Here is a 15,462-nt window from a genome sequence, read left to right on the forward strand (position 1 = left end):
GGGCCCTCTGGACGCTCCGAGATTGAATATGGTGTGCAGCACAGGGAACTGAGCAGATCCCAGACACGGGTAAATGTTCGGACCAGAGTCAGCCTGAGCTGCACTAAGACATGGCATGTATTCTTTTTAAATGCATGAGTGCAAGGTCTTTGCCCTTTAAGCCTTGATTTTTCCTTCTTGTTAAGTTCACTGATTATAATCATTGTTTTCTGCCTGTCTTTCAAAATGAAATACCTGGCAGGGTCCGCTGATGCAGGCCTATAATCCCAGCTAGTCACTGCTCATGAGGTTGAGACAGAGGACCTCAGTTCCAAGGCCAGCCTGGGCAACTTAATGACATTCTGTCTCAAAATCAAAAGGAAAAAGCTGGGCTGGGGAGGTAGCTCTTGGATAGAGCTACATGCAGCCCTATGGTCTATCCCAGGCACTGTGAGGGAAAAAAAATCTACCACAGGTTCCAAGATACTCTGATAAATTCAAAAGAAACAGAAATACCATAGGAGTAAAGCACATTTTAATCCCCAATTCTGTTTCATCTACCTAGAAAAAGAGCAATGTAAAACTTTACAGTGAGTTTCTGCTCTTCGTAACCATGAACCCGAGTTTCAAATGAAACGTCATGACTCCTCCAATATTCCATACAAAAGTAATGAAAGCAGATTAGAGCACTACTGCTCAGAGACACCCTGGGGACCCTGGGGTCCGAACTCTAAAGTAGGGATAGGAGACCAGCGGTGGTACAGCTCGGTGCTAGAGTATGAGTCAACTCAGACCCTAGTGTCAATCCCTCCCTGCCCTGGCAGGGGGAGAGAGGAAGGGAGGGAGGAAGGGAGGGAGGGGGGAGGGAGGGGGGGAGGGCAGGAGGGACGGAGGGAGGGAGGCGGCAAGAAAGAGAAAGAGGGGGAGAGAGAGAAGAGGGGGGGTGAGGGAGAGGAGAGAGAGAGAAAGAGGGGGGCAGAGAGAGAAAGGAGAGAAAGAGAGAGGGAGAGGACAGAGAGGGGGTGAGGGGGAGAGAGAGAGAGAGAGGAGAGAGAGAGAGAGAGAGAGAGAGAAGGAGGGAGGGAGGGAGGGAGGGAGGGAGGGAGGGAGGGAGGGAGGGAGGGAGGGAGGGAGGGAGAGCTGGATTCCCAGCACCCAGAAGAACAGCACATCAAGATCTTGCTTTCCCCGGAGCCTGAGAGCAGTAAGTCCCTCTTTTCAAAACCAAAACTGGGAACTGGGACGGCCCTGAGACACTGGTGTTACCCAATGCATGTGGGCCATTTTTAAATTCTGGCCACTATGCAGAAAGGGACAAGAAGCAGACATTGCCACCTTGGGCTGAAAGGCACCGTGGCCATACTGCACTAAACATATCCACTCTTCCCCAGAACCACTGCAGGGTCCCCTGCTCATTGGATGAAATACAGCCAGCCTCATACATTTCCCCAAAGGAGCAAGCAGACTGACACCCAAAGGATGACAACGGAAAGAAACTGAGAGTTCCAAGTCGGCCGCCAGCTCAAGGAAGCATCCTGACGAGCAAATAACTAACAACTTTACGAGCAGATCCTGCCATCTTTTAAACCTGGCCTCAAGCTAGACCAGACTATTGAAAGGTATTTTCCTTCCACGCTGTCACAACTTATTCAAAAGAGTTAACCTCACCTTGGAAGGGGCACAGACACAGAAGTGAAGAATGGCTGCCAAACTGAAAATATCTTCTGAGTATCCGCAGCTCCTCATACAAGACTCTGCAGGCGAAAGGCAGAGGAAGATGAGGGCAGGACAGCGACTGTGAAGGACCAAGTACAAAACACCGAGTTTACAGAACGGCACCCATGGCAGCTGCAACGTTTAGCGTGCCAATCAGCTGTTTAAGATGTGTCCGTGTGAAAATTCATCTCAGGAGCTGGAATTCAATGAAATAGACTAGCGTTCTGATTATTAGTCCACAATATGTGTGTCACCTATGTCCAGAGGGAAATTGAAGGGGCGGCAGCTGGAGAAAAGTACAAAAGTAATTATTCCGGTACCGATAGACGAGGGAAGTCTATCACTATGGGCACACGTGGTTGACTGCAAGAGAGCGGCTATGTGACGCCTAAAAGAACGTGGGAAACACAGGCACACGAAGTCAAGTGAATCCCACGGATCTAAACGCAGACTAGATGGTAAGTCATGCAGACGATGGTGCTTAAGTCGTTGATGCCCTAGAACGGAAAATCCTGAACGCTGGAGAGAAGGACGCAACCCAACTTTCTCTTTGCTCAGCCCGTCCCATCCCCCTTTTCCCTCTGCCCAGCAGCCCTGCTCATCTCCCAGTGACTCTGACACCTACATGGGCCTTCCTTCTTGTGACAATAGCGGTTCCAGAGTCACATGCATGTCCTCATGTGACTAGGAACCACATGGCCTGTCACCCAGCTCTTTCTGACCTCCCACACGCCAACTCCACTGCTCCCGACCACAAAGTCACCTTGAACATGAAATACTCACCGTGACAAGCAATATGCTTTAGATAAATGTGAACTGACTGTCCCTGCTTATCATTTTCCAGAGGGAAGATCAGGCCTTTGCTTTTCTTTAGATTGATCAGCGGCTCTACCGCAAGCAGGAGAATGAGATCCTTCTCGGCCTTCTTTTCAGGGCTCTCCTGTTTCTGAGAAGAGTAGATCCCGCAAGGTAATTAGCAAGTCAACGCCATTTCGGCAGAATGGAAAAACACAGGAAGGGCTTTGCCCGTGTTACCTGGAGAAAGCAGATAAGCTGTGCAGCTAGTGATTCAAACAACCCCCATTCCTCGTAAGTGAAGGCCAGCTTTGCAAATTTCACAGCAGCACGCAAGGAAATGATATTCTTCCTTTCCACCACATGCTCCAGGAGAGACGTTTTGGGGAAATCAAGTTTCCCATTTGCTCCAACATTTGAAACTAGAAAAGGAGAGAGGAATGTCTGGATGCCATTCATGCAGAGAGACGTTTATCAGACATGAGCCATCAGACACTATCAGGCTCTAGGAAAACAATGATAAGAAATGGCCCCGGTCCCCAGCCTCATTGTGGGCCACGTGAGAGACCTAGGTGGGCAAATGCACAGTGGGATAGAGACAAACAGTGAGGACATCTAACATTTCCTAAAGCCACTCAGAAGAGCAAGCACGGCAGTCTGCAGAGATGCCCAGGCGTTAAGAGCACTTGCTGTTCTCACGGAGGACCCAGGTTGGTTGCCAGCACCCACATGGCAGCTCACAGCTGTCTATAATGCAAGTTCCAGGGAATCCAATGGCTTCTTCTGGCCTCTGCAGACATCAGGGCACAGGGCACCAGGCACACACATGGTGCACTCACATTCATTCAGGCAAAACACCCATACACATGAAGCAAAAATAAGTAAATCTATTTTTAAAGCAGAGGAGTCGAAGGAGTACAGAATATAAATTCACTTCCGTGGTGAATTAGCCTCGTGGGCAGCTGGACCTTAGGAACAAGACCTAGAGATGGGAGGGTGGCTTTTGGGGTCATCAGTAGCCATATATATTCACAGCAGTTGGCAGGATCAGCTATGAGCACGCAAGCATCATTAAATAAGAGAAGGCAGAGAGAGAGGAGGCTGCCAAGGAGAGTGTTTAGTGAAAGAGAGTCGGCAGGAGCTAGAGCTACAGAACCTATAGAACAGTGTGGGAGCGAAGCATTGCCGAGTGAGCTTCCACCGAGCACAAAGGAGGCCATCTATGGGTTTTTCAATAACAGGGGAGGAACAGAGGCTGCCTGATGCAGAAGCAGAAGGAAAGACCTGAGAGCAGTAGACACGGGCAATTCTCTTGGCATGTCTGACCACCTCACAGACACCCAGGCAAGAAGATGAAAGAGAATCCAGGATACAGGGAGTGCTTGGAAGAATCTGACTTCATGAAGAAGTGGAAACATAGTCCTCCTTTTTCAATGAAAGCTGTGTACAGGGTATGTGCAGATGAGGTAAGTTTTAGAATCTGAGTGGATGAGATCAGAGAAATTCTCACTGTGGGCGTTTGAATAGGAATGGCCCCTATAGACTCATGTGTTGCAGTGTTTGGCCCATAGAGAGTGGCTCTATTAGGAGGTGTGGCATTGTTGGAGTAGTGTGTTACTGTGGGGTGGGCTTTGAGGTCTCAGATAGCCAAGCTACAACCAGGTACACAGTTTCCTTCAGCTGCCCACAGATCAAGATGAAGAACACTTGGCTCCTTCTCCAGCACCATGTCTGCCTGCACGCTGCCTTGTTTCCCACTACAATGGCAATAGACTAAACCTCTGAAACTATAAGCCAGCCTCAACTGAATGCTTTCCTTCATAAGAACTGCTGTGGCCATGGTGTCTTCACAGCAACGCCACTATCACTTGAGAAAGTTTTTAATTGAAAACAGATTTATATATATAATATATTCTAAATGTAATATAATATAATAAAATATAATATAATAAAATATTCTTATCATGATCATCATTCCCCATCCCCCCAGTTTCTCCCAGGGCTTTTTAAATGAAGACATGAGGCCTTCATTAACGTGCAGGATTAGAGGCTCACTGCCTTCAGGTAGACACACACATAATCTAAAATTACACAAGCTAACATCTGGCTTCCTACGTCTCCTCCTAGGTAGAAATCAGAGCCAAATTAACTGGCTACTACCAGGTGATGGCACACGCCTTTAATCCCAACACTCAGGAGGCAGAGGCAGAAGCAGACAGATGTCTATGAGTCTGAAGTCGGCCTGGTTTACAGAGTGGGTTCCAGGACAGCCACAGCAACACAGAGAAACCCTGACTTGAAGGGAAAAAAAAATCAGCTGACTGCCGCAAGGACGCAGAAGGTCAGGTCATGTGGAAAGAAAATTAAATATGCAAGTATTTTCTAAGAAAACCCACAAAGTGAGCATCCTTTACCACAAGAAGCACAGGTGCTCTCTCAGAAACGAGAGGACCTCAGAAGTATGAGGTGGAGAGTCTACCAGTGCTGAGGCTAGGAACGCAGTGGGTGGACAGAAGGCCAGAACAGGAAAAAATAAAGCAAAAATGAGTGACTGGGAAATTCACGTTGAGAAGCACTCTCAGAAGTAATAACATCGAACAAAAAGAGGGGAAAAATAAGTTGGGAGGTTGGTGATGACTATAAAAATCTTGACATTTGTTTTGAAGAATGAAAGGTAGATACAGAGAAGGATTAAAAAGTAATGGGAAATTATATATATATATTATATATATATTATATATATAATTTATATATATATAAATTATATATATAATATATATATATGACAAGAGCTCAAAATGCCTCCTGTATCTCTGTATCACTGTACCCGGTGTGATCAAACATAAGAATAACATAAGAAAGATAAAAGCATAAAATCTGAAATCTATGAAACGACAAGGTTTAATTAGCTGTAAACTCCCCCACAGAATCCCTTGTGCCCAAGACATGGAGATACAGTATGCAGATGCTAAAATAAACAAGCCTTAAAAAGCAAGACTTTATATCTATTATCTTGGTGCTTAAAGTCCTCAATGTTTCGACTTGAGCCAAAAGAAATCAGTTTAGACAGATGCAATAAAAATTGGGAAGTAACCGTGAGAAGCACACGTTCATAAAACTATTGGTGGTCTTAGAAAGGCAGTAATCAGAGGCTCTATGCAGACCAGAAGAGAACCGGCAGTGTATTTAGGAAGCAGGCAAAGAGAAAAAGGATTGCAGGTAGCAGGTGAAAAGCTGTACGACGTCTTTAGCCATTAGGAAAACTGCAAATTAAAGATACAAGGAGATACCATTATCTACCTATAAGAATAACTAAAAAAAAAAAAAAAAAATCGTGGCAGCTCCAATGCTGTCAACATTGCTATGAGATTGCATCATTCACCCACAGCAGGCTGGAATATTAAATGGCACAGCAAACCTGGAGAGAATGACAGCAGTCTCTTCCAAAACTAAAGTGCACTTGTGATAGGAACGAGCAATTAGACCACAGAAGTGGTACATTATTTTCAAATAAAAGTTCCAAATTCACAGCAGTTTTATTCCTAACAGCTCCAAACTGGCGACAACCCAAATATCTCTCCACTGTCAAATGGGTAAACAAACCGTGGCGCACTGGGCCACAGAACACCACCCAGGAATAATAAGAGTGGGCAGTTGCTGGGCAGCAACCGGACACCTCACGGCAGGACGCGGCTGAGTGAGGAAATGGGGTACACAGAAGCTCCAAGTTTAGGGTGAGGATATCCGCAGGGAAAGGAAGCTGTCTTCAAAAATCGGTGCTACGTTAACTAGACAGCCACATGAGCGAGCAAATGGTGAGCTCTACTTCATACCAACAGAAATAGCATGGACCTTATGCAAAATAAATAAACACTAGGATTTATTGGGAAGGAACCATGGGGCATCGAAAAAGCAGAGATTTCTTAAATACAAAACAAAAAGGCCTAACTCTAAAGGATGCATTGGCAAACTGGACTACATTAAAATTTAAAAGTTTCCGGGGTCCGGAGAAATGGCTGCTCTTCCAGAGACCTCAGGCTTGCTTGCCAGCACCCACACAGGGGCTTACAACCATCAGTAATTCCAGTTCCAGGGGAACGGACACACGAGTGGAACACAGACATAAATGCAGGCAGAAGACTCAGACACAAAACAGAAATAAAAATAATAATTTCTGTCATAATAGATACCACTACGAGAATGGAAAGAGGGTTGGGAAAGATGGCTCGGTCAAAGGAGGGCTTGCCACTCACGCATGAGGACGAGTTCAGTTTATCCGTGTAAAACGCCAGGCATGGCGGGCACGCTGTGATCCAGAGCTAAGGAACAGAGACAAGAGGATCCCTGGGGCAGCTGGCCTGTCAGTTTAACAAAATCAGTGACCCTGACTCAAAAAAAAAAAAGTGGAAAGATACCTGAACTCCTTCCCGTCTTCACAGGCAAGGCTGAGTGCACGCATGCACGTACGCACGCACATGCACGCACGTGCGTGCGCGTACACATACACAGCATGAACGGGTATGAACAATCCCCACGAACGAAAGAAACCTTATCAAAATTAGGAATAAAGAAACTTTCTTCATCTGAATTTTTTTTAAAAAAAGAATCTATACAGCACTGTAGTAAATGTCTGAACTATTGGTAAAACGTTAATTGGGAGAATATCAGCGTGTGTTTCTGGTGATTCCAGACAGTGCAATAAATCAGGAAATGAAGGGGGAAAATTAAGAGAGTAAATCCCAAAAGAAAGAAATGCAATTGTCATTACTCAGAGATAATGACATATTTTAGAAAATAAAAAACAACCTAGAAATGAATTATTTATAGCATGGTCACTGGCTTCAAGGTCAATTTGTAAACTTGATACTAATTTCTCATATATGGGCCATCATGCTGACGGTGTTTGCGATCAGTGTCCACTAGAAAGTATTAACATATTATTTACGTATCAAAAGTTCTTTTCCAGCCATGAACAGTTCCGAGACAACATCACGGAGTTCCACCTCGTCGGTCACCAGAGGTCCAGTTTGCAGGATTCGCCTGCTCGAGTCAGCAAGAGCTTCCAAGACAGCCAGAAAGCGGGCGGAGGTACTGTCAAATAGCTCATCCAGCAGCCGTTCCGTGACCGTCCGTGGCCATATCATCTAGATATGAGAAAGAAAACCCAAGTTGCTAGGAGGCAAAGGCTACTGCTGCCTGCTTCCCTAGTGCTGAGGGGAGTTAGAGCTAAGTTAGGGAGGAGGCGGTGAGGTGACAGTTTGCAGGCCTTTTACATCACCTCAGACACCGTTTAAGGAAGTCGCCACACCAAAGACTTTGCTCTTTCTCATGTGCCCAGTGTTTCCAAGGCGGCATAAGAAAACTATTTACTGTGCTTATCTATCAAGGTAACACTGTCTCCGCGTGCTTTGTGGATCCTTGGTGACAGCTGTAGGGAGCTAATACTCGAACTTTGCTGACCTCACGGTCACTTGGGGATCCCTTTTAGATTCAAGGACAAATGTCCAGAAAATCTGGGAGTTTAGGTCACACAGTGTTGGTAAATGCTGCAGGAGATTCTCACGCAGAATGTCCTCGAACTCAAACCTGAGGCATTGTTTTAAGGTGTCACTAACTAGGGGTTCAGTGGTTAGTGCAATGGAAGGCAAGCTGCTGCCTAGGCCCCTGAGGCTGTGTAAGCTCCTGAGGCTTCCAGCCACCCTCCTTCACACTCAGTGACTTCACTTCCAGCTGTTTAAATAGTTTAAGACTATTCCCTCTGACAAATGGCCTGTTCTCAGCCTATAGGTTGCCAATGAGGAAGCTGGTGCCTATAAGTTGGCATCTCCAGAACTGATACCTGGCTGGAGAATGCCAGCCACATTCCCACAATTCCCTTGCTTTATTTCTTCTTCTTCTAGAGGCAAAGTTAGAAAGAAAGGCCGAGATGGGATAAAGCTGCCCTGAGCCATGTTTTCCCAGGACTAGCTTCCCTACCCATTAGCTCTTATCTTTGATTCCACAGGCCAACCGGACATTAAAAACCTCAAGAAAAGTTGAAGTCTATACTTTGTCCTCTCTCCCCCAGCAGAGGTGAGGACTCCTCTGAAGAGTTGTACTAGAGCTTAAAACAGTGCTTTAAAACTATATTTAAAAAATAATAAATAAATAAAGATATAAATACTAGAATAAGCCTTTTGATAATTAGAAGTCTCATAAACGAAATGCTGTTTTCCCCTAATTGGTGAACATAACAGTCAGCCTGGGCTAGTGAATTCCAGGCTACAAAGTGAGATCCTGTGTAACAAACAAACAAAAGGCAGGGTTGTTTTTTTTTTTTTTGAGAACCCCCAAATGACTGAATTGTAATATAATTTTATCTAGAAATGTAAATGTTTTCGGAGGATATATTTAATTCTGCTAAAAGAATAACTACACCTCCTGACTGGGTGCTCAGTATGGCGGCCCTGAAGGTTCAGACTTCTAAATTTGGTTCCCACAAGGGAAAAGGCCTACAAGAAGGGAAAACAAATCGCCATGTAATCTAAACTCTTCCTGAATCGGTAGTCAAAATAGTCATGCTAAACAACAGCAGGTCAGCCCTGGGCTCGAGATAATATTTGCAAATATTAATTTAAAAGGGAAAGGGGATCAGCCCTGTATGGTGCAAGCTCTGAGGAGAGAGAAGCTAGGGTTGGCACTATGAGATGCCCTGGACTCGGGTTCACCTTCCAGTGCTGCAGAGCATGGCGGCTGGGGGTAGGGGTGGCCCTGAGTCCTGGTATCTTCCTGTATGGTTGAAAAGCGCCACAGCAGGTGGTTTCCAAGCTCCCTTTCAGGTCTGGAGATTCTGCGGCTCTTCTGTCAGAACCTGCTCCTCCTCTTCCCCAGCTCGCCCTCATTCCAGTCCCTGCATAGCCTCTCACAGAGGAGAGCTAGCCGAGACTGTCTATGACGGTCAGGAAGAGCTTCAAGGGAAGGAGACTTGAGCCCAGAGGACACTGAACTCAGAGAGGCAACAGGGAAGACTAAAGAAAGAAGGGAGAACAGGAGGATGGGAGGACAGGAGGGTGGGAGGAAAGGGTTGGACCCCACAGAGAGTATCTCTTTCACTCCCCCAAGACAGTATTTGATGCTGAGGTTGGGAGCGGCCGTGTGGCTAGTTAGGATCTGGAGGAGGAAGTCACTTCCTTGCTGGGCATCATAGCTCCCTAAGCTCTCTGTCATCCTCCAGCGGAGAAGCCAGCAATGTCTAAACCATAAGAACGGCTCCCAGGCCTAATCCTGAACAGCCCGTTAGCAGGCCCCCTGGTGACTCTGTTGGCTCCTAACTCCAGTGGGAAATTATTTCAAAGCCTTCCGAGATGTGTGGGTTGTTTGGTGTGAGCAAACAGTCTAGTTCATGATACTCCCCATGGTAGACCTAAAGCGAATGAGAAAACCTCAAAGCTAATGCCAAGTGGCCCCGGCAAGGGTCCGTGCAGACCCACCCAGGACCGTCATTTGCAAAGGTCTTTCATGCAAGCCTTTCCCGAGCTCATCTTCCGCCTCTCACCCATTAGCGTTGCAAAACTGGGATGATGTCAGGCACAAAGGGAGAAGTGGAATGTGGTGCCTGCTCCCCCCCCCCACGCACACATGTACATACACATACATACATACACACGTGCATATGTATACGTGTCTCAGTTGGGCAGGATTCACTCGTTAGCAACCGGGTGTGAAAGATACAAAAGAACAGCCCGGGCATACTGCACAGGGTCGTCTAGGGAAGGTCTTGGGGACTCACGCTCTGAGCTTCCTTTAGGTTTATTCTTATCTTCGGTCTGAACACGGCTTTGTTCTTTCTTCTGGACTCGAACACTCCTCTTTTGAAGATCATCACGGCCATCTGTCTCCAAGAGAAGAATCATCCATGAAGAGAAAACAGGGCGCATGCCCCAGCCACCAAGATTGTACGTGCCATCAATAGCGCCATGCAGGACATGTTTTCCATTCCATGAAATTTTCATACCTTTATCGTGGCCTCTCTGTAATGCCTTCGGGAGTCCTCCTGAGACTTGGAGGAACTCATTAATTCCAGTTGCCTTAACTCGTCAATTTTAGCTAATGCACGTCGAGCAAATGCCTGTGTGGCAATTAAAGCAAATTTAATTCACAATAAGTTGGAGAATGGTGATTAAAAATGTATAAAAACAGTGTGTTTTGATGTCTGAGGCATTTGATTTCATCTGAATTAAACTGCTGGCTGCTGCTGACTCCTATCACACAGTAGCTCTCCAATCCATCATTTCCTGTGAGCACCACTAAGCCCTATAAATCTAAAGTTAATAAACATCCTGACACATTAACTTTATGAATTATGGAATTTTTAGAAAAAAGCCAAGATGTGGATTAGATAGAACCTTTGTACAGAGTACTGCTCCGCTAATAATGCACACACGCATGCACACACACACACACACATACACCATCCTAAGATGGTCTTCCCAAGTTTCAGTCTTCCCAGGATAACGTGAGATATAATCTCTTCTCTCACGCTGACCACTACAGTGTGGCGTCTCTAAAAGGCCGTATTCATTTTCAGATCTCCAATACACATTGTAGAGGAATCCCGAGCAGCCAGAAGGAGAGGCAGGAAGAAAGCAGGCTAGCTCACGGAACCGTTTCACCACGTGACAGTTCTCTAGAGACAATAGCAAGGGTTCGGAAGAGCCCTTGAGAAGAGTTTGGTAGCAAAAGGTTACATCACAGGTGGCTCCAGAGGGCAACAGCTAGCACATCTGGCTGCCAAAATTACATGTTATTGATTTGGCCATTTTAAAAAAATGCTTCACTCATAGCTTTTAATAATGAAAGTCCCAGGCCAGTTGCAGTATTAGAATGAAGGAATATATAAATTTTCCAGTAGGCACTAACATCAATAAGAATCAAAACATCAGATTGACCAGGGTTAGGTCCCTGATCATAGCAGTGGCCATGTTGCAAACTGTGCCTCCCCTAGAGAACTTGAGTTAAACACGCATATGTGGTGAGCAGCTTTTAGAATTATCTTGGGCCATAAAAAATAGTCTAGCAGGGTTTGAATTAGGCTGCTCCTCTAGCTAGGGATGGCTACCACCTAACTGTCCAGAATTAATCCAGGCAGGAAAAAACAGATGTAAGAAACCACTAACGGCCAAATTCTGTCTGTTGAGTTGTAAACAGATAAGGAGTAGATGTGAGCACAGCCATGAAAGCTGTGCCTTGCACCAGGCTCCGAGCCCAGGGGTTAAGGGCACACTGAGCTCCAAGCAGCAGGCTTCTCACCAGGCTGGGCAAGCATCCTGGAACAAGGATACCTTTGCCGGAATGAAGAGGTGTGGTTTCTTATTTTCAGAAGCTACATTCACCGACAACTGAGAACCGTGTACAGCAGGAAATACGCTTTTAAATTTATGCTGAGAGTCTGTGCCAATCAATGGGAGCTTGTTACATGTCAAATGTTAGGTCTAAAAGACGTACCAAAAAAAGAGGGACCAGATATAACTAATAAGCCTGGAGGCCACGGGAAGTCAGGCAAGTGTATAATAGGTAGCAGTGGAGTCTCAAACTGGGCAGGGAAGGAGCTTCCATGTGAGAACAAACTGAGGGAAGGAACTGGAGACTAAGAGTGGAGAGGGACGAAGAGGGCTGGGGAGGCAGGCCCATGGGCAGACGGCTTGATGCACAAGCAGAAGGACCTGAGTTTGGATCCCCAGAACCAAAGTGAAGGCAGACACAGCAGCTCACATCAGTACTGTCATAGCATTGCTATGACAACACGGGACGCAGAGGCAGGCAGCGCCCTGGAGGCTCACGGGCCAAGCGGCCTGGATCAAGCAATAGCAGGCAAGGGACCCTGAACCAAAGTGAAAGGTAAGGCCCAACACCTAAGGTTGTCCCCTGACCTCCACGTGTGCACTGTGGTGCCTGCTCCCCCCCCACGCACACATGTACATACACATACATACACACGTGCATATGTATACACACATATGCATACATGCATATACATACACATACATACAGGCACACATACACATGTGCATATGTATACACACATATACACATACATACACATATATACACATACACACACACACCCCATAAGGGGTAAAAGGAACAAAAAAGGCCCAAGATGACAGAGCCAGAGTTAAGAGGAGACAGCAAGAAGTAGAACGAAAAAGCCACAAAGCAGAATAACCAAGAAGATGCCTTCAGATAAGACCAGGAGTTTCACCGCCTTGCCTTTTTTCTGTTCTCTGGCTGCTGTGTTCCCTGGAGACCCGGGAGAGGGTCTGACACATTGCATTTTCAATGCTGAAGCCATCTGAAGGCCACGTACCTCTCCGTGGATGCTGGCCTGGCAGTCGTAGTGGCACTGGCAGACAGCAGTGTAAAGAGTGGCTCTCCAGGTCAGGTACCTGATGGACAGCAGCGGGACAGAGGACTCCATGCAGATGCTGGCCCACAGCAGGTATTCTAAGGCCTGGGGAGGGAAGCAGAGAGCACAGCTGGGTTGATTCACATCTCATCACGATCTATAGCGATATTATTTAGAAACACCGAAGTCTAAGCTATGCGGGCAGACTGCTGGCTACCCCTATCAAAGGTACCATAAACAGTGGGACAAAGAAAACTAGTAGTGTTTTATGTGTGTGTGCATGTTCATATTATGCTTGTGTGTGCACATGTATGTGTTTGCATGTGGAGGCCAAAGTCAACATTGAGTGTCACCCCATTTGCTCTCCATCTGATTTCTTGAGACCCAGTCTCTCACTGAGCCTGGGCCTCGCTGACTCAACTGGACTGCTGGCCAGCTCGACCTAGTATCTGCCTGTCTCCACCTCCCCAGTGCAGGGATTATAGGTGTGCAGCTGTGCCTGGCTGCTTTTTAAACATGGGTTCTAGAGAGCAAACTCAGGCCTTAATGTATGTAAAGCAAGTACTTTACCAAGGGCGCATCTCCCCATGCCTCGAAGTTTTGTTCTTGAGTTGAAAAACCCCCAAATCTCAAAGTGGCTGTCTTAGAGTGTCCTTACCGCTCTAGAATAATTCCTTAAGTGGCCTCTGAGCTGGGCTCGTTTTCAGCAACATGCTTCATGTATGAACTGTAGTCTAGGAGCTACCCAAAGTTGCTGGCTGGTCTGTGGCATGGTATGTTATTTTGGTTTTGGAGGACGGGCAGCGTGGAAAGGGCTTACTACTGCAGACTTCCAATGTTCACTGGAAACAGTCAGACTGAAATCAGGTAAACTTAGCCTGCACTCTCTAGACCTCATCTTGTCATCTGCACCAAGGGAAGATTAACACATCCTGGCCAGGCTGCTCTGGAGAAAGAACGAATGCGCACGTTCCCCTAGGTGTGGTGTTCAGTACGCTGCCAGCACTTGTCCTCGTTAGGGTTTCTACTGCTGTCATGGAACACCATGACCAAAAGCAAACTGGGGAAGAAAGGGCTTATTGGGCTTACACTTCCACATTATAGTTCATCACTGAAGGAAGTCAGAATAGGAACCAGGAGGCAGGAGCTGAAGGAGCCATGGAGGGGTGCTGCTTACAGGCTCGCTCTCCAACCAAGGCTTGCTCAGCCTGCTTTCTTATAGAACCCAGGACCACTAACCTAGGATTGGCCCCACCCAAAATGGTGTTAACCCTCCCACATCAATTTTTTTTTTTTTTTTTTAGAGCCTGTCCTGGAACTAGCTCTTGTAGACCAGGCTGGCCTCGAACTCACAGAGATCCGCCTGCCTCTGCCTCCCGAGTGCTGGGATTAAAGGCGTGCGCCACCACCGCCCGGCCCCCACATCAATTATTAATTAAGAAAATGCCCTAGAGGTTTGCCTAGCCCAATCTTATGGAAGCATTTTCTCAGCTGAAGTTTCCTTCTCTCAGATGACTCTAGCCTGTGTCTAGTTGACATAAAACTAGCCAGCATATGCTCTAGAAATGGCACCCTCAGCAACAAACACAGGAAAACTGACAAGCATCCTGGATTCTCAAATAACGACAACTCTGGACAGCGGAACAAAACCTCTCTCACAGTATGAAAATATGCCTTCCATAACCAAAGGGTAATTTCTCCAAACGATCCATGACTGGCCTTGGAGAGGGAAAGGTATCCAAAAGGCCCCGCGGCTTTGTGAACGCTGAGCAAACCCACCAGATTCGTGTGGTGTTTAATAATCAAACTGAGAATGGCAGGGGTGAGAGCCAGACACTGCCGCCATCTTTGGTGCTTCCGAAGAAGGAAGAGCAGAACTTTCCACCTCCACTTAGTTTCCATCCCAAAGGAGAAGCAACTATTGGACACAGTGAACGTTTAACAGCAATGTGCAAATCTTTGCCAATCCAGGCAGGAACTGAAGCTCCTCCCACTAGATTAGGGAGCTCCTGTGTGTTCCCCATCACTGCAACCCCATCTTACCTGGCAAGCAGTAGACACACAGTAGATACTTGTTGACTAGCAAACTGACCCTCACTAAAGTGGAAACACACCAGTGGGCTGTGGAAATATTTTAAGCAATCACCCAAACAAAAGGGCTGGAAGCCCCTCTAACTTCCTCCCCATCAACATCACCAGCACCAACCCTGGACATCCCACATCCTCCCCTTACCAAGAGTTCCTGCCCCAGTTACAAGGAACATAACATGGTAGCATAGAACAATTTCCAACATGAAAAATAATGACAACAGAGATTTCATCATCTAAACTAAAATCCACCTTGATGTGCTCTCAGCGCTTGGTTCTGGTTAGATCTTCTGGAAAAGTACCAAACAATTCTAAACTCACTTCTGAACACTGCCTTCCACGGACCTGAGAATACCCAAGCGGCCTATGCTTCCTGCTATGCCGGGCCTCCATAGAGCTCATCAAACTTCATCTCCCTTGTCCCGCACTGTCTAGTGGCTTCACTCTAGGGCGCGCTGGTGACCGCAGTGAGAAGATGCAGGACCAGTTCTGAACGCCAT

At 46.6% G+C, this 15,462-nt stretch overlaps 1 protein-coding gene across 1 annotated transcript in view; it reads right to left on the bottom strand.

The window, feature by feature from the left end:
- Cfap54 (cilia and flagella associated protein 54) overlaps positions 1-15,462 on the bottom strand; it is a 281,209-nt gene that overhangs the window by 241,251 nt on the left and 24,496 nt on the right. The window contains exons 6-12 of the mRNA XM_038314435.1: positions 12,836-12,979; positions 10,484-10,597; positions 10,259-10,360; positions 7,436-7,634; positions 2,731-2,912; positions 2,479-2,641; positions 1,648-1,733 (exon numbers count right to left, since the gene is read on the bottom strand). Of these exons, the coding sequence (XP_038170363.1) occupies positions 1,648-1,733; positions 2,479-2,641; positions 2,731-2,912; positions 7,436-7,634; positions 10,259-10,360; positions 10,484-10,597; positions 12,836-12,979 (990 nt within the window). The remainder of the gene's footprint in view (positions 1-1,647; positions 1,734-2,478; positions 2,642-2,730; positions 2,913-7,435; positions 7,635-10,258; positions 10,361-10,483; positions 10,598-12,835; positions 12,980-15,462) is intronic.

This window comes from Arvicola amphibius, chromosome 17, assembly GCF_903992535.2.
Source record: "Arvicola amphibius chromosome 17, mArvAmp1.2, whole genome shotgun sequence".
Taxonomy (NCBI): Eukaryota; Metazoa; Chordata; class Mammalia; order Rodentia; family Cricetidae; genus Arvicola; species Arvicola amphibius.